Below are 26,492 nucleotides of genomic sequence, written 5' to 3' on the forward strand. Positions count from 1 at the left end.
TGTTCTTTCTCTCATTACAGTGAGACACATTTATTCCAACAGCAACACAATTAATTACTAACAAATAATTAAATAAAAAACAACATAACAAATAAACTGCTTTATGTACAGAACACATTATTCTCAACACTTTATTTATTATTTTCGGTGGTTACAGTCCTTTGATCTCTGTAGCTCCGCCCTCGCTGACGTCTGTCTTAGCTCAGATGTTCTACTGGTCCCAAGGTAAACCACCGCCCACTGCACCAGCTGCTCCGGGACTCTACACACACACACACACACACACACACAAAACATCACCATAAAAACACACAATTAAGAATTCTATCATTGCTATCTTGATTCTTTATATTCAGGGTTGATCTCAGGTCAGTAAATTCAGACTTACTGTATGAGGCTGAAAGCTGAGAGAAGCTGAGGACTGGGTTCATACATGTAGGAGAACCTGCTTCCATCCGAGTGAACCTGAGAAACAGCAGCAGATTACAGATCATCTCACAACCGTATTTCACAATTATAATCATAATGATCAATCTTTAGTTTATATAAATCAATATCAGATCATTTAAATGAAGACTGATTCAAAAAATTACTTTTTTAAACCATAACCAGTCTAAAGTTCAGACCTCTTCTCACTCAGTGTTTTTATGTTTTATTTCTTTATTTAATGTATTTTCTACATTGTAGATTAATATTAAAGAGATAAATGATTGTAATTTATGTAATTCTGTATTAAAGAGTATAAATAGTGCCAAGCAGCAGGATTTAGAGGAAAAAATAAGGGAATTGGAGAAACATCATAAACGAAATGCTTATCCTGATCTCATTAAAACTCTTAAAGATGCACGCAGAGAACTTAATAGTCTATTATCAGAGAGGATTGAGGGAAATTTAAGATTTACTAATCAGCAATACTATGAATATGGTAACAGAGCAAGTAAATTATTGGTATTTACATTAAAAAAACAGCAATCCTCTAATATACTACAAAAAAATAAAATCTAGTAACTCTGGATTCCACACAAAGCCGGATAAGATTGCAGAGTGCTTTGCAGAGTTTTATGAATCTCTTTACAAAAATTTGGAAACTTGCTCTGATGATATGCAAATCGAAACATTTTTAAAAGACATAGAACTGACAGAATTAACAGACTCAATGGCTGAGGAATTGGATGAACCAATAGAGGAATGGGAAATCAAGGAAGCAATTTCTACTCTAAAAAATAACAAAAGCCCTGGGCCTGATGGATTTATTAATGAGTTTTATAAAACTTTTAAAGATATCTTATCCCCCTTATTATTAAAGGCATATCATCAGTCGCTAGAGTTAAAGACAATGGCCCCTTCCTGGAAGCAAGCAACAATAGTGGTAATACATAAAGAGGGCAAAGATCCTACTGAATGCCAGTCCTATAGGCCAATATCGTTATTAAATGCAGATTTGCGTCTCTTGACCGGAATCTTGGCCAGACGGGTCAGTAAAATAATTCCCAAAATTATCCACCCAGATCAGACTGGTTTTATTACTGGAAGATACTATGGAGATAATATTAGACGACTACTCAATATAATGTCCCATCAAAAGAATCTAGGAGAAGAAGCAATAATTTTATCATTAGATGCCCAAAAGGCTTTTGATAGAGTATCGTGGCAATATCTATTCCAAACTTTAAAGCGTTTTAATTTCGGCACTAACTTTACAAATTGGATACAAACACTCTACTCGGATCCACAGGCTGCTGTCAAAGTTAACGGATACAGGTCAGATAAATTTACACTGGAGCGCGGATGGCTGTCCTCTCTCGCCCCTTCTGTTCGCTATTAGTATTGAGCCACTGGCACAGCTTGTCAGAGATAGCAATAATATTAAGGGAATAACAATAAATACAGAAGAGCATAAATTATCTCTATATGCGGATGACATACTACTTTATTTGACAGAAGCAACTACAACAATACCAAATTTAAAAAGTCTTATTCTTCAGTATGGATATTATTCAGGATACAAAATTAATGTGGAAAAAACAGAAGCAATGGACATTAATGGTAGAATAACACAAAGTGTAAAACTCCAAAGTGGATTTAAATGGCCTACAGAGGGTATTAAGTATCTAGGTATATATATCCCTATGTCCACGCAAAATTTATATGATGCCAATTATAAGAAAATAACCCAGAGAATTAAAAATGACCTGAATCGATGGTCTACACTTCCTCTCTCTTTGCTAGGTCGTATTGAAAGTATACGTATGAACATATTGCCCAGACTACTTTATTTATTTCAGATGCTGCCTATTGAAATTCCAAAGTCCTCATTTGATTATTGGGATAAATTGATCTCCCAATTCATATGGCAGAGAAAGCGCCCAAGAATTAGGCTTAAAATGTTACAACTGTCTAAGTCAGATGGCGGTCTAAAACTTCCTAACTTGAGATATTATTTCTGGGCTGCACAGATAAAACCTTTAATAATGTGGATTAAGAATAGCACATGGACACGATGGCTTAATATTGAAAAAAGCTTGTGCCCGGAACCCCTAAAAAATCTGCCATTTATGGATACTTCTGTAAAAGAGATGGGAGAATGGACAGCAGTAACCCTAAAGATATGGAAAAAAATACAAACGCTATTTGGCCTACCCAAGACAATATCATCTTTAACAAATATTGGACATATGAAGACGTTTACACCAAATTGTCTGGATGCAGGGTTTAAAAAGTGGTCGGAGCATGGATTAAGTGAAATACATCAAATATTTAGTGATGGAAACCTTAAGACATTTGAACAGTTAAAAATGGAATTTGATCTCTTAAAAACAGACTTTTTTAGATACCTGCAATTGAGACATTTCTTAACTACACATAAAGAATGGGAAAAACTCTTAAAACCTAGCCTAATAGAAAAATATTTAATTGAGTCACAAAAGGGAAGGGAGGGGCGAATAATAAGTAAATTATATCAGTTATTTTTGTCAATGGATCTAGATAGCTCTTCAAATATTAAACAGAGATGGGAATTAGAAATAAACATAGATATAACACATGGAAGGAAATATGTACAAAGGCAAACACTGGCAAATTTAGTGACAAATTCAAATACGTGGAGGGAATTCAAGTGGAAAGTAATCACTAGATATTTTCAAACACCTGCAATTTTATCAAAGATGGGCCCAACACATAGTAGTGCGTGCTGGAGACACTGTGGAACACAAACTGGAAATCACACTCACATATTCTGGCTCTGCCCTAAACTACAGATTTTTTGGAAGGATGTGTATGATGCTCTTAAAGAAGTGTTCCAACAGGATATCCCACAAGATCCTACAGTGGCATTACTGGGAGTTATTCCCGATGGTGTGGTCGGGAGTTCCAAAAAATATTTACTTGGAATATTATTTACAGTAGCTTTGAAATGCATTACAATTAAATGGATGAACCCAGACCCCCCAACATACAATCTATGGATACAAAAACTATGGGATGTCTATCAGATGGAACAAATAACATATACACAAATGCTTCAAAAACGGATCTTTACCAAGCAGTGGGGCCCTGTTGAGCATCTAATTATACAATAAGGAATTTTACTATGTGTATTAGCGGTACCATTGATGTTCTTTGTGGTCCATCTCTTATTTGTACATTTCTTTTTGAATGCTCAGTGTGTATGTGGCTGTGAGCTATTCAGGAGTGGATTTTTGTTTATTTATTTATTAATTTTTCTTTTTATTGCATTTATCTTGTACTTTTTATATAATGCCTAAAATTGATGTGAATAATGCAAAATACTGGAAAAAGGAATGGATAGAATTGTGTTTGTATTATATTAAATTGTACTATGTAAAATAAAATAAATAATAAGTTAAAAAAAAGAGTATAAATAGAAGTATTTTCCTCCACATTAATCTCCTGATCTAAATCTGATGAACTGAGATTAAGGTGATTTGAGGTGATTTAATTGGGATGAGCTGGAGCTTCACAGCAAAGTGAAGAAAAAGCAGCAGCTATTGTTCAGCACCTCCAGAAACTCCTTCCTTCAAGACGCTGAGAAAACTATTCCAGATGACTCTAAATCATGAAGACACTGAGATTAAAATCTCACCAAGAGTCTGCAGATCTGAACTCAAACACACATCTGATACTTATTTACAAAAATCTAAAGTATAAAAAAACAGATTCTGATTTATTATTATAAATAATTCTGCATGTGTTCCTGTAGAGCTTTAATATAGTCTTTAATATTAAATTTATAATGTAAACAAATCATAAAAATAAAGAAACACTGAATCAGAGAGAAGAGGTGTGTCTAAACTTTTGACTGGTGCTGTTGTTACCTGTGCAGATCTGCTATTACCTGTTTAGGGGGCGGGTCCTCTGCTGGGGTCTGCAGAGTCCGTTTGAAGGACGGATCTTTTGGGGCGTCGTCCTGTGCGTGCAGGGCCACGCCCTTCGTGGCACGTGTGGGCGGAGTCAGCGCCTGCTGCTTGTCCTGAGTTCGGTGGGTTGTGGGTGTGGTCTTTTCAGTCACGTGGGCGGAGCTGTGCAGGTATGGGTGTGGTCCCAGATAGGGCGTGTCACTGCTACTGCCTGAACCCTGTTCTGCGCTGTGATTGGGGGACTGGGCCCAGGTGCTGGTCGCTGTGGGCAGCAGTGATTGGCTCTCCTGAGAGAGAGGACCTATACTGGCTGTGTGATCACACAATTTCAGAAATATAACATTTACTAATATTTATTCTTTATAACACTATAAAACACTAACACTGAGCTTATAAACTATTTAATATATACATTCTTTTAATAACATCGTCATTCTTGTATTGATATGAAATAAATCCAAATAAACTTTAACATTCATTTTGTTGCACTAATATATTATTGAAATTGAACTGTTTTATTCTTAAGAAGGTGCCATTTAACATTTACATTAATATATAATATAATATAATATAATATAATATAATATAATATATGTGTATGAGCATAGCTGTGTACTGCTGTGTATTGTTTTGTATATGGTCGTATATGATTGTGAACATTTGTGAATAGTTGTGTATGTGGCTGTATATTATTGTGTATATGGTTGTGTGTAGTTATTGAGTATATTGTGAGTATATGGTTGTGTGTAGTTGAGTGTATTGAGTGTATTGTTCTGTATTTTTGTGTGTATTGAGTGTGTTGTGTATATAGTTGTGTGTAGTTATTGAGTATATTGTGAGTATATGGTTGTGTGTAGTTGAGTGTATTGAGTGTATTGTTCTGTATTTTTGTGTGTATTGAGTGTGTTGTGTATATAGTTGTGTGTAGTTATTGAGTATATTGTGAGTATATGGTTGTGTGTAGTTGAGAGCAGAGCGAGAGCTGAATGACGTGAGTAAAGAGGAAATTACTCTCTGGGGAAGAGGACGGGGTTCCTAGCAGGTCTGGAGCGGGACAGAACATGTCCCACGGGTTCATCTCATCGTCTCCACGTCCTCCACCTCCATCTCTACCTCCATCTCTACCTCCATCATCTCCTCCTCCTCCTCCGCACGGCGCCTCTGATTCAGGGGGGGGAAAGACAATAACAGAACAATAAGCTCCCGAGAGAATCTTCACCCTCCTCAGCACTTCCACATCACCGCCCGCCCCGCCTACCTGGCCTCTGCCGCTCCGCTGGCCTATCACACGCCACAGGGGGCAGGACCACCCCCCCGGCCCGCTCAGCCACTGGCCGGTTCTCGGTCACGTCCGCCCGGGGAGGAGCCAATCGGCTCGGAGCGTCGCTGCTGCTGCTGCTCACACCTGAGCTCAGGTACAGCGGGGGAAAAACAGGCCGGTGAGCGGCGTCTGGTGAAACGCCCGCGGGGTTTAATAATAAAGAGCAATTACTTATCCGGCAGACAGAACCGCGCTCAGCCGTCAACAGCCCCCTCCGATCCCCCGAGACCACCGGCCGCGCCGCCGCACCGCCAAAACACTCCTCACCCTGGAAAAAAGAACCAGAACACCGTGATCTGTTTATACACCACCTGCTGACACCTGCTTACACATAACAGAGTACTGACACCGCTCACTATACTCAACACCGCTCACTATACTCAACACCGCTCACTATACTCAACACCGCTCACCATACTCACCACCGTTCACCATACTCACCACTGTTCACCATACTCACCACCGTTCACTATACTCAACACCACTCACTATACTCAACACTGCTCACTATACTCAACACCGCTCACTATACTCAACACTGTTCACTATACTCAACACCGCTCACTATACTCAACACCACTCACTATACTCACCACCGTTCACCATACTCAACACCGCTCACTATACTCACCACCGCTCACTATACTCAACACCGCTCACTATACTCAACACCGCTCACTATACTCAACACCGCTCACTATACTCACCACCGTTCACCATACTCAACACCGCTCACTATACTCAACACCGCTCACTATACTCAACACCGCTCACTATACTCAACACCGCTCACTATACTCAACACCGCTCACCATACTCACCACCGTTCACCATACTCACCACCGTTCACTATACTCAACACCGCTCACTATACTCAACACCGCTCACTATACTCACCACCGTTCACTACACTCACCACCGTTCACTATACTCACCACCGCTCACTATACGCACCACCGTTCACTATACTCACCACCGCTCACTATACTCACCACCGTTCACCATACTCACCACCGTTCACTAAACTCACCACCGTTCACTATACTCAACACCGCTCACTATACTCAACACTGCTCACTATACTCACCACCGTTCACTACACTCACCACCGTTCACTATACTCACCACCGTTCACTATACTCAACACCGCTCACTATACTCACCACCGCTCACTACACTCACCACCGTTCACCATACTCAACACCGCTCACTATACTCAACACTGCTCACTATACTCACCACCGTTCACTACACTCACCACCGTTCACTATACTCACCACCGCTCACTACACTCACCACCGTTCACTATACTCACCACCGCTCACTACACTCACCACCGTTCACCATACTCACCACCGTTCACTAAACTCACCACCGTTCACCATACTCACCACCGTGAGTGATCAGATGTTTTATCACATCACAGTAACACAGGTACAGGTGAGTGTAGAACACAGGTCACCACAGGTCACCACAGCAAAAACATAATAAACACAAAACTCACACACAACTCACACTCTACATACTGATGATCCTTATTACATATAAACACTATAAATAATATATCTCAGCAAGAGAAATCCTCTTCAATATTAATTCTCTTTTTATCTAATATATATATATATATATATATATTATAAAGAGATATTACAACCATTACTAACTTATTTCTAACTTCCTTGTACGAGGATTTATTAATTAATGTGTAATTAATGTTTAGTAATGTGGATCTGGATGAGGAGCTAAATGTGTGACTGGGTTCTAAACTAAACTAATAATTAATACAAATCAATACTGCATTTTTCAAAATCATACTCTAAATACTATAACATTAAATATCACAATACTTCAGTATGTAGATATAGTTATATTGTGGTTATTGATAGTGATTTTGTGGTTATTGATAGTGATATTGTGGTTATTGATAGTGATATTGTGGTTATTGATAGTGATATTGTGGTTATTGATAGTGATATTGTGGATATTGATAGTGATATTGTGGTTATTGATAGTGATATTGTGGATATTGATAGTGATATTGTGGTTACTGATAGTGATATTGTGGTTACTGATAGTGATATTGTGGTTATTGATAGTGATATTGTGGTTATTGATAGTGATTTTGTGGTTATTGATAGTGATATTGTGGATATTGATAGTGATATTGTGGATATTGATAGTGATATTGTGGTTATTGATAGTGATATTGTGGATATTGATAGTGATATTGTGGTTATTGATAGTGATATTGTGGTTATTGATAGTGATATTGTGGTTATTGATAGTGATATTGTGGATATTGATAGTGATATTGTGGTTACTGATAGTGATATTGTGGTTATTGATAGTGATTTTGTGGTTATTGATAGTGATATTGTGGATATTGATAGTGATATTGTGGATATTGATAGTGATATTGTGGTTATTGATAGTGATATTGTGGTTATTGATAGTGATATTGTGGTTATTGATAGTGATATTGTGGATATTGATAGTGATATTGTGGTTATTGATAGTGATATTGTGGATATTGATAGTGATATTGTGGTTACTGATAGTGATATTGTGGTTACTGATAGTGATATTGTGGTTATTGATAGTGATATTGTGGTTATTGATAGTGATTTTGTGGTTATTGATAGTGATATTGTGGATATTGATAGTGATATTGTGGATATTGATAGTGATATTGTGGTTATTGATAGTGATATTGTGGATATTGATAGTGATATTGTGGTTATTGATAGTGATATTGTGGTTATTGATAGTGATATTGTGGTTATTGATAGTGATATTGTGGATATTGATAGTGATATTGTGGTTATTGATAGTGATATTGTGGATATTGATAGTGATATTGTGGTTATTGATAGTGATATTGTGGTTATTGATAGTGATTTTGTGGTTATTGATAGTGATTTTGTTGTTATTGATAGTGATTTTGTGGATATTGATAGTGATATTGTGGTTATTGATAGTGATTTTGTGGTTATTGATAGTGATTTTGTTGTTATTGATAGTGATATTGTGGTTATTGATAGTGATATTGTGGATATTGATAGTGATATTGTGGATATTGATAGTGATATTGTGGTTATTGATAGTGATATTGTGGTTACTGATAGTGATATTGTGGTTACTGATAGTGATATTGTGGTTATTGATAGTGATATTGTGGTTATTGATAGTGATATTGTGGTTATTGATAGTGATATTGTGGTTAGTGGATATTGATAGTGATATTGTGGATATTGATAGTGATATTGTGGTTATTGATAGTGATATTGTGGATATTGATAGTGATATTGTGGATATTGATAGTGATATTGTGGTTATTGATAGTGATATTGTGGATATTGATAGTGATATTGTGGTTATTGATAGTGATAATGTGGATATTGATAGTGATTTTGTGGTTATTGATAGTGATATTGTGGTTATTGATAGTGATATTGTGGATATTGATAGTGATATTGTGGATATTGATAGTGATATTGTGGTTATTGATAGTGATTTTGTGGTTATTGATAGTGATTTTGTGGTTATTGATAGTGATATTGTGGTTATTGATAGTGATATTGTGGTTATTGATAGTGATTTTGTGGATATTGATAGTGATTTTGTGGTTATTGATAGTGATTTTGTGGTTATTGATAGTGATATTGTGGTTATTGATAGTGATATTGTGGATATTGATAGTGATATTGTGGTTATTGATAGTGATATTGTGGTTATTGATAGTGATATTGTGGTTATTGATAGTGATATTGTGGATATTGATAGTGATATTGTGGATATTGATAGTGATATTGTGGATATTGATAGTGATATTGTGGTTATTGATAGTGATATTGTGGTTACTGATAGTGATATTGTGGTTACTGATAGTGATATTGTGGTTATTGATAGTGATATTGTGGTTATTGATAGTGATATTGTGGATATTGATAGTGATATTGTGGATATTGATAGTGATATTGTGGATATTGATAGTGATATTGTGGTTATTGATAGTGATATTGTGGATATTGATAGTGATATTGTGGTTATTGATAGTGATATTGTGGTTATTGATAGTGATATTGTGGTTATTGATAGTGATATTGTGGTTATTGATAGTGATATTGTGGTTATTGATAGTGATATTGTGGATATTGATAGTGATATTGTGGATATTGATAGTGATATTGTGGTTATTGATAGTGATATTGTGGATATTGATAGTGATATTGTGGTTATTGATAGTGATAATGTGGATATTGATAGTGATATTGTGGTTATTGATAGTGATATTGTGGTTATTGATAGTGATATTGTGGTTATTGATAGTGATATTGTGGATATTGATAGTGATATTGTGGATATTGATAGTGATATTGTGGTTATTGATAGTGATATTGTGGATATTGATAGTGATATTGTGGTTATTGATAGTGATAATGTGGATATTGATAGTGATTTTGTGGTTATTGATAGTGATATTGTGGTTATTGATAGTGATATTGTGGATATTGATAGTGATATTGTGGATATTGATAGTGATATTGTGGTTATTGATAGTGATTTTGTGGTTATTGATAGTGATTTTGTGGTTATTGATAGTGATATTGTGGTTATTGATAGTGATATTGTGGTTATTGATAGTGATTTTGTGGATATTGATAGTGATTTTGTGGTTATTGATAGTGATTTTGTGGTTATTGATAGTGATATTGTGGTTATTGATAGTGATATTGTGGATATTGATAGTGATTTTGTGGTTATTGATAGTGATATTGTGGTTATTGATAGTGATATTGTGGTTTTTGATAGTGATATTGTGGTTATTGATAGTGATATTGTGGTTATTGATAGTGATATTGTGGATATTGATAGTGATATTGTGGATATTGATAGTGATATTGTGGATATTGATAGTGATATTGTGGTTATTGATAGTGATATTGTGGTTACTGATAGTGATATTGTGGTTACTGATAGTGATATTGTGGTTATTGATAGTGATATTGTGGTTATTGATAGTGATATTGTGGATATTGATAGTGATTTTGTGGTTATTGATAGTGATATTGTGGTTATTGATAGTGATATTGTGGATATTGATAGTGATATTGTGGATATTGATAGTGATATTGTGGTTATTGATAGTGATATTGTGGATATTGATAGTGATATTGTGGTTATTGATAGTGATATTGTGGTTATTGATAGTGATTTTGTGGTTATTGATAGTGATTTTGTGGTTATTGATAGTGATTTTGTGGTTATTGATAGTGATATTGTGGTTATTGATAGTGATTTTGTGGTTATTGATAGTGATTTTGTGGTTATTGATAGTGATATTGTGGTTATTGATAGTGATATTGTGGTTATTGATAGTGATTTTGTGGTTATTGATAGTGATTTTGTTGTTATTGATAGTGATATTGTGGATATTGATAGTGATTTTGTGGATATTGATAGTGATATTGTGGTTATTGATAGTGATTTTGTGGTTATTGATAGTGATTTTGTTGTTATTGATAGTGATATTGTGGTTATTGATAGTGATATTGTGGATATTGATAGTGATTTTGTAGTTATTGATAGTGATTTAATACCAGCTTACCCTATAGCGGAGTCGCTCTCTGTGCCAGCGAGTGGGTGTGGCCACATCAAGTCGACGCCCAGTGGGTGTGGTTATTTTCTTTATTGCATCATTCAGAATATCCATGATGATGTCATTGTGCCACACCCCCATTAGACAGGACAGAGGGAATGCTGGGTAATAATGAAGAAAGAGACATTTATTAGCAGATCAATAACTAAAATATTATTGTTTCCAGGAATTATTAAGAATTTCCAATAAATTTGCGTCAATTTAAATAAATCTAAACACTAATACTGTTCACTAACGAACTGAACACGCTTACGATCACGTGCACTGTTTCACTGTGTGGTGAGGCTGTGACAGTGGGGGCGTGTCTATAACAGTTCTGTATGTAAATGAACTTCAGGAGATAATCAATAACTATCCCATAATATAAACACCATACACCCAGGAGAGTGATCAGCGTGCGAGAGCAGAGTGTGCAAACGTGTGAAAGTGTGATTTCTAACCTGATTGAGAATTCACCGAGTTCACCGAACCCTCCTTCATCAGAGATCTGATAATCACACACACACACACACACATTATACACACATTACACACACATTATACACACATTATACACACACACATTACACACACATTACACACACACACACACACATTATACACACATTACACACACATTATACACACATTATACACACACACATTACACACACATTATACACACATTATACACACACACATTACACACACATTACACACACACACACACACATTATACACACACACACACACATTATACACACACACATTATACACACATTATACACACACACATTACACACACATTACACACACACACACACACATTATACACACACACACACACATTATACACACATTATACACACACACATTACACACACATTACACACACACACACACACATTATACACACACACACACACATTATACACACACACATTATACACACATTATACACACACACACACACACATTATACACACACACATTACACACACATTATACACACACATTATACACACACACACACATTATACACACATTATACACACACACATTACACACACATTACACACACATTATACACACATTATACACACACACACACACACACATTATACACACACACATTATACACACACATTATATACACACACATTATACACACACACACATTATACACACACACACACATTACACACACATTATACACACACACATTACACACACATTATACACACACACATTACACACACATTATACACACACACATTACACACACATTATACACACATTATACACACATTATACACACACACATTACACACACATTATACACACATTATACACACACACATTACACACACATTATACACACACACATTACACACACATTATACACACACACATTACACACACATTATACACACACACATTACACACACATTATACACACACACATTACACACACATTATACACACACACATTACACACACATTATACACACACACATTACACACACATTATACACACACACATTACACACACATTATACACACACACATTACACACACATTATACACACACACATTACACACACATTATACACACATTATACACACACACATTACACACACATTATACACACATTATACACACACACATTACACACACATTATACACACACACATTACACACACATTACACACACATTATACACACACACATTACACACACATTATACACACATTATACACACACACATTATACACACATTATACACACATTATACACACACACATTACACACACATTATACACACATTATACACACACACATTACACACACATTATACACACACACATTACACACACATTACACACACATTATACACACACACATTACACACACATTACACACACATTATACACACATTATACACACACACATTACACACACATTATACACACACACATTACACACACATTATACACACACACATTACACACACATTATACACACATTATACACACACACATTACACACACATTATACACACATTATACACACACACATTACACACACATTATACACACACACATTACACACACATTATACACACACACATTACACACACATTATACACACATTATACACACACACATTATACACACATTATACACACATTATACACACACACATTACACACACATTATACACACATTATACACACATTATACACACACACATTACACACACATTATACACACATTATACACACACACATTATACACACATTATACACACATTATACACACACACATTACACACACATTATACACACACATTATACACACACACATTACACACACATTATACACACATTATACACACACACATTACACACACATTATACACACACACATTACACACACATTACACACACATTATACACACATTATACACACACACATTACACACACATTACACACACATTATACACACATTATACACACACACATTACACACACATTACACACACATTATACACACACACATTACACACACATTACACACACATTATACACACACACATTACACACACATTACACACACATTATACACACATTATACACACACACACATTATACACACACATTACACACACATTACACACACATTATACACACACACATTACACACACATTATACACACATTATACACACACACACATTATACACACACATTACACACACATTACACACACATTATACACACACACATTACACACACATTATACACACATTATACACACACACACACACACACATTATACACACACATTATACACACACACACATTATACACACACATTATACACACACACACATTATACACACACATTATACACACACACATTATACACACACACACACACACACATTATACACACACATTATACACACACACATTATACACACACACATTACACACACATTACACACACATTATACACACACACACACACATTATACACACACACATTATACACACACACATTATACACACATTACACACACATTATACACACACACATTACACACACATTACACACACATTATACACACACACATTACACACACATTACACACACATTATACACACACACATTACACACACATTACACACACATTATACACACATTATACACACACACATTACACACACATTATACACACACACACATTATACACACACACACATTATACACACACACACATTATACACACACACATTATACACACACATTATACACACACACACATTATACACACACATTATACACACACACATTATACACACACACACACACACACATTATACACACACATTATACACACACACATTATACACACACACATTATACACACACACACACACATTATACACACACACATTATACACACACACACACACATTATACACACACATTATACACACACACACACACATTATACACACACACACACACATTATACACACATTATACACACACACACATTATACACACACACACACATTATACACACACACACATTATACACACACACACATACATTATACACACACACACACACACATTATACACACACACACACACACATTATACACACACACACACACACATTATACACACACACACACACACATTATACACACACACACACACACATTATACACACATTATACACACACACACACATTATACACACACACACATTATACACACACACACACACACATTATACACACATTATACACACACACACACACACATTATACACACACACACATTATACACACACACACACACACATTATACACACACACACACACATTATACACACACACACACACACATTATACACACACACACATTATACACACACACACACACACATTATACACACACACACACACATTATACACACACACACACACACATTATACACACACACACACACACATTATACACACACACACACACATTATACACACACACACACACATTATACACACACACACACATTATACACACACACACACACATTATACACACACACACATACATTATACACACACACACATTATACACACACACACACACACATTATACACACATTATACACACACACACACACATTATACACACACACACATTATACACACACACACACACACATTATACACACACACACACACATTATACACACACACACACACATTATACACACACACACACACACACATTATACACACACACACACACATTATACACACACACACACACACATTATACACACACACATTATACACACACACACACACACATTATACACACACACACACACACATTATACACACACACACACACATTATACACACACACACACACATTATACACACACACACACACACACATTATACACACACACACACACACACACACACATTATACACACACACACATTATACACACACACACACACATTATACACACACACACACACACACATTATACACACACACACACACACATTATACACACACACACACACATTATACACACACACACACACATTATACACACACACACACACACACATTATACACACACACACACATTATACACACACACACACACATTATACACACACACACACATTATACACACATTATACACACACACACACACACATTATACACACACACACACACATTATACACACACACACACACACATTATACACACACACACATTATACACACACACACACACACATTATACACACACACACACACACATTATACACACACACACACACACATTATACACACACACACACACACACATTATACACACACACACACATTATACACACACACACACACATTATACACACACACACATTATACACACATTATACACACACACACACACACATTATACACACACACACACACACACACATTATACACACACACACACACATTATACACACATTATACACACACACACACATTATACACACACACACACACACATTACACACACACACACACACTTTATACACACACACACACATTATACACACACACACACATTATACACACACACACACATTATACACACACACACACATTATACACACACACTCGTACCTCCAGGTTCTGAGGATGTGCTGCTGGATGGAGGGCAGGGTTGTGCTGAGAGACAGAGAGAATCAGAACTACAGGACCTGGAAACACTGTAAACTCCCATAATGCACCTGACCTTACACTGATCAGTGTCCAACCTCACTCACAAGATAACACCTCACAACTTATGTTCCCAAGCCCCGTCAACAACACTTAATGATATACAATAATTTACAGCAGGGGTCAGCAATTATGTTTGTCCGTGGGTCAGTACGTGGCCACCAAAAAAAACTGTTTTGTAAAATGAAGTGTAATGTAGAGTAATGAAGTGTTATGTAGAGTAATGTAGAGTAATGTAGAGTAATGAAGTGTAATGAAGTGTAATGAAGAGTAATGTAGAGTAATGTAGAGTAATGTAGAGTAATGAAGTGTAATGAAGTGTAATGTAGAGTAATGTAGAGTAATGTAGAGTAATGAAGTGTAATGAAGTGTTATGTAGAGTAATGTAGAGTAATGTAGAGTAATGAAGTGTAATGAAGTGTAATGAAGAGTAATGTAGAGTAATGTAGAGTAATGTAGAGTAATGAAGTGTAATGAAGTGTAATGTAGAGTAATGTAGAGTAATGTAGAGTAATGAAGTGTAATGAAGTGTAATGTAGAGTAATGAAGTGTAATGAAGTGTAATGAAGAGTAATGTAGAGTAATGTAGAGTAATGAAGTGTAATGAAGTGTAATGTAGAGTAATGAAGTGTTATGTAGAGTAATGTAGAGTAATGTAGAGTAATGAAGTGTAATGAAGTGTAATGTAGAGTAATGTAGAGTAATGAAGTGTTATGTAGAGTAATGAAGTGTAATGAAGTGTAATGAAGAGTAATGTAGAGTAATGTAGAGTAATGAAGTGTAATGAAGTGTAATGTAGAGTAATGAAGTGTTATGTAGAGTAATGTAGAGTAATGAAGTGTAATGAAGTGTAATGTAGAGTAATGTAGAGTAATGAAGTGTTATGTAGAGTAATGAAGTGTAATGAAGTGTAATGTAGAGTAATGAAGTGTAATGAAGAGTAATGTAGAGTAATGTAGAGTAATGTAGAGTAATGAAGTGTAATGTAGAGTAATGTAGAGTAATGTAGAGTAATGAAGTGTAATGAAGTGTAATGTAGAGTAATGAAGTGTAATGTAGAGTAATGAAGTGTAATGTAGAGTAATGTAGAGTAATGAAGTGTAATGTAGAATAATGAAGTGTAATGTAGAGTAATGAAGTGTAATGTAGAGTAATGAAGTGTAATGTAGAGTAATGAAGTGTAATGTAGAGTAATGTAGAGTAATGAAGTGTAATGTAGAGTAATGAAGTGTAATGTAGAGTAATGAAGTTTAATGTAGAGTAATGAAGTGTAATGTAGAGTAATGAAGTTTAATGTAGAGTAATGAAGTGTAATGTAGAGTAATGAAGTGTAATGTAGAGTAATGTAGTTTAATGTAGAGTAATGAAGTGTAATGTAGAGTAATGTAGAGTAATGAAGTGTAATGTAGAGTAATGAAGTGTAATGTAGAGTAATGAAGTGTAATGTAGAGTAATGTAGAGTAATGAAGTTTAATGTAGAGTAATGAAGTGTAATGTAGAGTAATGAAGTTTAATGAAGTGTAATGAAGTGTAATGTAGAGTAATGGTGTAATGTAGAGTAATGAAGTGTAATGTAGAGTAATGAAGTTTAATGAAGTGTAATGAAGTGTAATGTAGAGTAATGAAGTGTAATGAAGTGTAATGTAGAGTAATGAAGTGTAATGTAGAGTAATGAAGTGTAATGTAGAGTAATGAAGTGTAATGTAGAGTAATGTAGAGTAATGAAGTTTAATGTAGAGTAATGAAGTGTAATGTAGAGTAATGAAGTTTAATGAAGTGTAATGAAGTGTAATGTAGAGTAATGGTGTAATGTAGAGTAATGAAGTGTAATGTAGAGTAATGAAGTTTAATGAAGTGTAATGAAGTGTAATGTAGAGTAATGAAGTGTAATGAAGTGTAATGTAGAGTAATGAAGTGTAATGTAGAGTAATGAAGTGTAATGTAGAGTAATGTAGAGTAATGAAGTGTAATGTAGTGTAATGAAGTGTAATGTAGAGTAATGTAGAGTAATGAAGTGTAATGTAGAGAAATGAAGTGTAATGAAGTGTAATGAAGTGTAATGTAGAGTAATGAAGTGTAATGTAGAGTAATGAAGTGTAATGTAGAGTAATGTAGAGTAATGAAGTTTAATGGTGGGATGGAGCTACAGACTAGTAGCTCTTCAGCCCAGAGGGTTGTTAAACCCAATTACAGAACAGTTGATCTCAAAGCAGGAAAACTCAAGAAGAAAGGAAATAATAAATAAATGTAAACAAAAGCTCACCAGAGAAGCATTTTATTTATTTTTATTCATTATCGTTCAAACAAACAACCTCAAGGACCGGAGGTTTCACTTATTGCCGACCCCCGATATATGTATACGATATACGAGTGCTGTCCCGTAATTTTTGGCATGTGAGTGTATGTATTATTACCAGCTCGGGGGATGGCCACGCCCCCCGACACGCCCAACGCTGATCATCTGATTCACAGTCAGATAAAACTGACACGACGTCTGAAACACAATTACACAACAACACACAATAAACACACAACAACACACAAACACACACAACAACACACAAACACACACAACAACACACAAACAAACACAACAACACACAAACAAACACACAATAAACAAACACACAACAACCCACAATAAACAAACACACCATAAACACACAACAACACACAAACAAACACAAAATAAACAAACACACAACAACCCACAATAAACACACAAAAACACACAAACACACAATAAACAAACACACAACAACCCACAATAAACACACAAAACCACACAAACAAACACACAATAAACAAACACACAATAAACACACAATTAATACCTTTATTTACAATAGTGATTAAACGCTGATTAAAACCATCACACTGTAAACTATAACCTGGAACTCGGGTCAGAAAAGGTCTTTAAACCAGGCACCCGTGACCCGGCACCAGGCACCCGTGACCCGGCACTTAACTGGAACTACATAGTGATAGCTGTGCTGCTCACCAGCTCCTGGTCCATGTGGAAGTTGAGCTGGAAGTGGCGAATGGAGACGGTGGTGTTCTCCAGACCAGCGAAGTTCTCCCTCTCCTCCAACCTGAGAGAAACACACTGTATAAACCTCCTATCTCCATAATCCACTTTACACCAGAAACATCACAATATAAACATATACTGTAGAGTTTTCATTTGTGATCAATTATCTACACATGGTGTAAAATATGGATATATTTTTAAACAAAGGAGCCACGCCCTCCAATTAGCCTTTCTATAAAAAACATATAATATATAAATCTAAGAGTCTGTATGATACATAACTAACAGCACAACAACACTGTAAATAAATCTAACTATAACAGCAATAACAGTTAATATATTATAAATATAGATATTCATATTGTAAGGGCAATATAAGCAATATGGGCTTAATATAATATAAAAAATTCTGGTTTCTTCCATTTCTTACATTCAGCAGAAAAAAAAAAATAGAAAAACAGTAAATAAGCAAAACTCTGACAGTGTTTAATATAAAAAATACATACAAAGCAAATAAATATTATTTTATTTTATGATGATATGGAGTCTTTACTTATGATAACCCCCTGTACCTGGAGAAACTGTAATTATAGATAAGGAAGTAAAATTTCATCTAAATGAATTATTATGTAATTTTACATTATAATTTACACTGAGTATAATAAACTCTAATAAACTCTAATAAACTCTAATAAACTCTAATAAACTCTAATAAACTCTAATAAACTCTGCTGCAGTAAAAACATCTCAGCTCAGCATCACACACACACCTGAGATCAGGAGCAGCTGTTTATCCACTGATGTCACAACACATATTTAATAACTCTGTGTGTAGAGTGTGTGTGTGTAGTGAGAGCGTATAGTGTGTGTGTGCGGGAGAGCACGGCTGGAATGAACACTGTGTCTAGTGTACAGTGTGTAGTGTGTGTGTGTAGTGTGTACAGTGTGTGTGTATAGTGTGTAGTGTGTACAGTGTGTGTGTATAGTGTGTAGTGTGTACAGTGTGTGTGTATAGTGTGTAGTGTGTACAGTGTGTGTGTATAGTGTGTAGTGTGTACAGTGTGTGTGTATAGTGTGTAGTGTGTACAGTGTGTGTGTATAGTGTGTAGTGTGTACAGTGTGTAGTGTGTGTGTGTAGTGTACAGTATGTAGTGTACAGTGTGTGTGTATAGTGTGTAGTGTGTACAGTGTGTAGTGTGTGTGTGTAGTGTACAGTGTGTGTGTATAGTGTGTAGTGTGTACAGTGTGTAGTGTGTACAGTGTGTGTGTATAGTGTGTAGTGTGTACAGTGTGTGTGTATAGTGTGTAGTGTGTACAGTGTGTGTGTATAGTGTGTAGTGTGTACAGTGTGTGTGTATAGTGTGTAGTGTGTACAGTGTGTGTGTGTATAGTGTGTAGTGTGTACAGTGTGTAGTGTGTGTGTGTAGTGTACAGTATGTAGTGTACAGTGTGTGCGTATAGTGTGTGTGTGTGTACTGACTCCTGTATGCTTTCCCAGGTGGGGATGAACACTGTGTCTAGTGTACAGTGTGTAGTGTGTGTGTGTAGTGTACAGTGTGTGTGTATAGTGTGTAGTGTGTACAGTGTGTAGTGTGTACAGTGTGTAGTGTACAGTGTGTGTGTATAGTGTGTAGTGTGTACAGTGTGTGTGTATAGTGTGTAGTGTGTACAGTGTGTAGTGTGTGTGTGTAGTGTACAGTATGTAGTGTACAGTGTGTGTGTATAGTGTGTAGTGTGTACAGTGTGTAGTGTGTGTGTGTAGTGTACAGTATGTAGTGTACAGTGTGTGCGTATAGTGTGTGTGTGTGTGTGTACTGACTCCTGTACGCTCTCCCAGGAGGTTTTGGTGAGCACGGCGGGGATGAACACTGTGTGTAATGTATAGTGTGTAGTGTATAGTGTGTATAGTGTGTAGTGTATAGTGTGTATAGTGTGTGTGTGTGTGTACTGACTCCTGTACGCTCTCCCAGGCGGTGGTGGTGAGCACGGCGGGGATGAATGTGGCTCCGTCGGAGAGGAACAGCATGCAGGCGTCGCTCTCGTCGGTTCGGACCGAGTCGCTCAGGTCGCTCACCTGAACCCAAAAACACACACACACACCCCCCCCGGGTTTAGAGGCGGGTCTCTGAAGGTCCAGGCTGCAGGAGAAGGTTGTGGATCAGCTGTCTCACCCCGATGACGTGAGCTCTCAGGCTGCCGGCTCGCTGATTCTGCCCGTAGTTCTGAATCAGCCGCTCGATCCACGGCTCCGGTTCCCCCTCGCCTCTCCGGTACCGACGCATGACTCCGCCTCCTCCCCAGCAGCCAATCAGCTACAAACACACAGACATTTCTCAGAGGAGTCTAGTCTAGTGTTCCTCTTGGTGAGAGACTGCTGACGCTCTGTGATACTCGAAGACTCTATAAAACAGAAAGATCTTCATCTGCAGTGATTCTGAATAAGAAACCTGCAGCTCCAGACCTGCTGCTGGAGTGATTCATTAACTGATCTGTGCAGAACATCCTGCAGATCCATGTGTTGCTGCTTTCTCTCCTGCAGAACTTTCATTTTTCAGCAGGATAATGTTCACCCACACACAGCAAGGGTTTCCCAGGAACACAGTCTCCACCAGATTGCAGCACTTCCTCGTCCTGCAGATCTCCAGATTTATCACCAATCCAGCATTTATGGAGCAGCTGGGACTCAGCTTCAGCTTCAACCTACGAGTGTAGAGCTACAGGATCTACAGGCCCAGCTGTAGCAACATCTGTGGGTAAATGTGCTGCAGGATCCAAACAGAACCTGTAGAACCTCCAAACCCAACCCTCTCAATCTCATCTTATATCCAGCATAGAGGAACCAACAGGTACTAGATCCTCCTTTCAGTTACAGAACAGATTTACCCCCCAATAAACTTATTAATAAACTCTGATACTGTAATCACTCTGTATTAAATCTATTATACCTGCAGTATTTATACTACACTTTACAAAGAGCTTTATTTTAACTGAGTCACACAGAAATACAGAGTTAATGAGATAATAAACAGCATTATTTAATATTTACAGTGTTTACTGCAGTGTTTAAAGCGGAGAGAGACTCTGGGTTTAGGCTGTTCTGTAATAATCGGTGATTAATAAAGATTAATGAATTATACCTCGATTTATTAGAGTTATTCATCAGTTAAACTCTTTTCTAAAGCTCGTGAAGCTTCAGACTTTATAAAATAACTTTTATACACTGAGAGGAGCTGAGAGTATAGAGCAGGGAGAAGTTTAATCCGGTTTAAAATTAGGAAAATGAGCTTTTATTACTTGATTTACCTGAATTTCTGCGCGCTTCAGTGCAGAGGTGCTCCCGTGTTTTCCTTCCGGGCGGAAACAGAGAAACCCGGATTCAGTTCCGCCCAAAATCAAAAAAATAGTGTTCACCTGGCGCCCCCTGCCGGCGCGCGCGCGCACACACACACACACACACGCACACACACACTATACACACACACACTATACACACACACACACACACAAACACACACACACACACACACACACACTATACACACACACAATACACACACACACGCACACACACACTATACACACACACACTATACACACACACACACACACAAACACACACACACACACACACACACACAGCACCTGCACTATTCTCCACCTGATCAACCTGCTGAACTGCAGTTATTAATAATCATATCCGTATACGATATGTAAATACTTATACAGCACCAGTCTAAAGTTCAGACCTCTTCTCACTCAGTGTTTTTATGTTTTATTTCTGTATTTAATATATTTTCTACATTATAGATTAATATTAAAGAGATGTAATCGATTGCAGGACTCATATATAATTCTGTATTAAAGAGTATTAAAGTGTTTTTCCTCCACATTAATCTCCTGATCTAAAGCTGATGAACTGAGATTAAGGTGATTTGAGGTGATTTAATTGGGATGAGCTGGAGCTTCACAGCAAAGTGAAGGAAAAGCAGCAGCTATTGTTCAGCACCTCCAGAAACTCCTTCCTTCAAGACGCTGAGAAAACTATTCCAGGTGACTCTAAATCATGAAGATACTGAGATTAAAATCTCACCAAGAGTCTGCAGATCTGAACTCAAACACACATCTGATACTTATTTACAAAAATCTAAAGTATAAAAAAACAGATTCTGATTTATTATTATAAATAATTCTGCATGTGTTCCTGTAGAGCTTTAATATAGTCTTTAATATTAAATTTATAATGTAAACAAATCATAAAAATAAAGTAACACTGAATCAGTGTCCAAACTTTGAACTGATACTGTATTTAAATACCTTTATAAATACATTTAAAAAGTATGAAAATGCCACAGAATATATTGTTACTTAATAAAGAGAAGCTGTTTAAAAACTATTAAAGTGAAGCATTTCTGTGTATATAGATAATATTGAGGATTATTAATCAGTTAATTCTTTAAGATAATTCTTTAATAAATGTATTAAACTGTTATTTAACCTGCATTTTAAACTCTACAGTATATCTGAAGTATTGCATATTTTCATACCTGCACTGCATGAGGGTCTGATGTAAATATATGTGAAAGTGAAATGTAAGTTGGCTTTAATATCACTCTGCTGCTTCCGCATATTATTATATACTTATACTGCCTATATTCCAAATATATTTCAAATTAATTCACTTTAAAGTATTTGGGGCAAACTTTTATAGATTCAGATCAAACAGGATCTCAGATAAATAAGCATAAATCATTTGCTAAATCAGATTTATGAAGACATTCATCCACCTAGATAGAGTCATCCATAAACTAACAACAGAGCCAGAGTTTATTAATAATAATAATAATAATAATAATAATTGTAACAAAATTGCTTTTTCTTTGAAATCCAAAACAAAATAGTGCATTTATCAAATTATGAAAATAGTGGTAAATTGAATTAAAATGTTTTTATTTAACGTTCTGAATAATCTTCTTGTTTAAATTCAGCTAAATCATTCCCCCTGTTCTCCTGCTGCTCTCAGGAAATTTTATGAAACCAGAATAAACAGAGGAAATATGAAAACATTTCCATTACAATTAATTAAAATGATTTTCAGCATTTCCTTTAACAAAACAAATTTACAAAAGAAACAGTTTCTCAAAAAATGTTTTTATTGAAACAAAACAAATAAATGATACGAACAGCAGTGAATTCGTCTAAAAACTGTAACTAGTTAAACATTTCCCAAAACATTAAGAACAGCGGTGAGACTCTCAGCATGTGGTGAATTATCATTATTATCACTGTGATAAAATCACACCATTAAACCCAAAACACAAAAAACACCCAAAAAACTCGCTTATAAAAAACGTCTGATCTGATCTGATCTGCAGAGATCAGACTCTCCTCCTCTTCCTCTTTTAACTGTGGAGAAAAAAACAGATTCAACCAATCAGACGACACCAAAACTGTGACGAGACGAGCAGACACTCAGTTACTCACCAAACTCTATAATCTACTACACACTCCACTATACTACACTACACTCTACACTATACTATACTCTACACTACACTACACTACACTCTACTACACTACACTACACTCTACTCTACACTATACTCTACACTACACTACACTACACTCTACTACACTACACTACACTCTACTCTACACTATACTCTACACTACACTACACTCTACTCTACACTATACTCTACACTACACTACACTCTACTACACTACACTCTACACTATACTATACTCTACACTACACTACACTACACTACACTCTACTCTACACTATACTCTACACTACACTACACTCTACTACACTACACTCTACACTATACTATACTCTACACTACACTACACTACACTCTACTACACTACACTCTACTCTACACTATACTCTACACTACACTACACTCTACTCTACACTATACTCTACACTACACTACACTCTACTACACTACACTCTACACTATACTATACTCTACACTACACTACACTACACTACACTCTACTCTACACTATACTCTACACTACACTACACTCTACTACACTACACTCTACACTATACTATACTCTACACTACACTACACTACACTCTACTACACTACACTCTACTCTACACTATACTCTACACTACACTACACTCTACTACACTACACTCTACACTATACTATACTCTACACTACACTACACTACACTCTACTACACTACACTACACTCTACTCTACACTATACTCTACACTACACTACACTCTACTACACTACACTACACTCTACTCTACACTATACTCTACACTACACTACACTCTACTACACTACACTCTACTACACTACACTACACTCTACTCTACTACACACACTACACTACACTACACTCTACTATACACTACACTACACTCTACACTATACTATACTCTACACTACACTACACTCTACTACACTACACTACACTCTACTCTACACTATACTCTACACTACACTACACTCTACTCTACACTATACACTACACTACACTCTACTACACTACACTCTACTCTACTACACACACTACACTACACTACACTCTACTATACACTACACTACACTACACTACACTCTACACTATACTATACTCTACACTACACTACACTCTACTACACTACACTACACTCTACTCTACACTATACTCTACACTACACTCTACTACACTACACTCTACACTATACTATACTCTACACTACACTACACTCTACTACACTACACTCTACTCTACTACACTACACTCTACTACACTACACTACACTCTACTACACACACTACACTACACTCT

At 36.1% G+C, this 26,492-nt stretch overlaps 2 protein-coding genes across 2 annotated transcripts in view; both read right to left on the minus strand.

Moving 5' to 3' along the window:
* acd (ACD shelterin complex subunit and telomerase recruitment factor) lies at positions 1-23,060 on the minus strand. Its single transcript, XM_049473687.1, has 13 exons — positions 22,994-23,060; positions 21,862-22,002; positions 21,643-21,764; positions 19,661-19,751; positions 19,074-19,153; positions 16,564-16,608; positions 11,797-11,843; positions 11,306-11,457; positions 5,635-5,965; positions 5,388-5,537; positions 4,355-4,686; positions 389-465; positions 1-262 (listed from the first exon to the last, which is right to left on the minus strand). The coding sequence occupies exons 2-13, from the start codon at positions 21,970-21,972 to the stop codon at positions 139-141; spliced, it is 1,662 nt and encodes a 553-aa protein (XP_049329644.1). The 5' UTR covers positions 21,973-22,002; positions 22,994-23,060; the 3' UTR covers positions 1-138.
* A 1,762-nt stretch (positions 23,061-24,822) lies between these two features.
* The window catches only part of vrk3 (VRK serine/threonine kinase 3), a gene marked incomplete in the record, with an annotated part of 31,140 nt that continues 29,470 nt past the window's right edge, over positions 24,823-26,492 (minus strand). Inside the window, 1 exon segment of the mRNA XM_049473695.1 lies at positions 24,823-25,093.

This window comes from Astyanax mexicanus, unplaced genomic scaffold (assembly GCF_023375975.1).
Source record: "Astyanax mexicanus isolate ESR-SI-001 unplaced genomic scaffold, AstMex3_surface scaffold_43, whole genome shotgun sequence".
NCBI lineage: Eukaryota > Metazoa > Chordata > Actinopteri > Characiformes > Acestrorhamphidae > Astyanax > Astyanax mexicanus.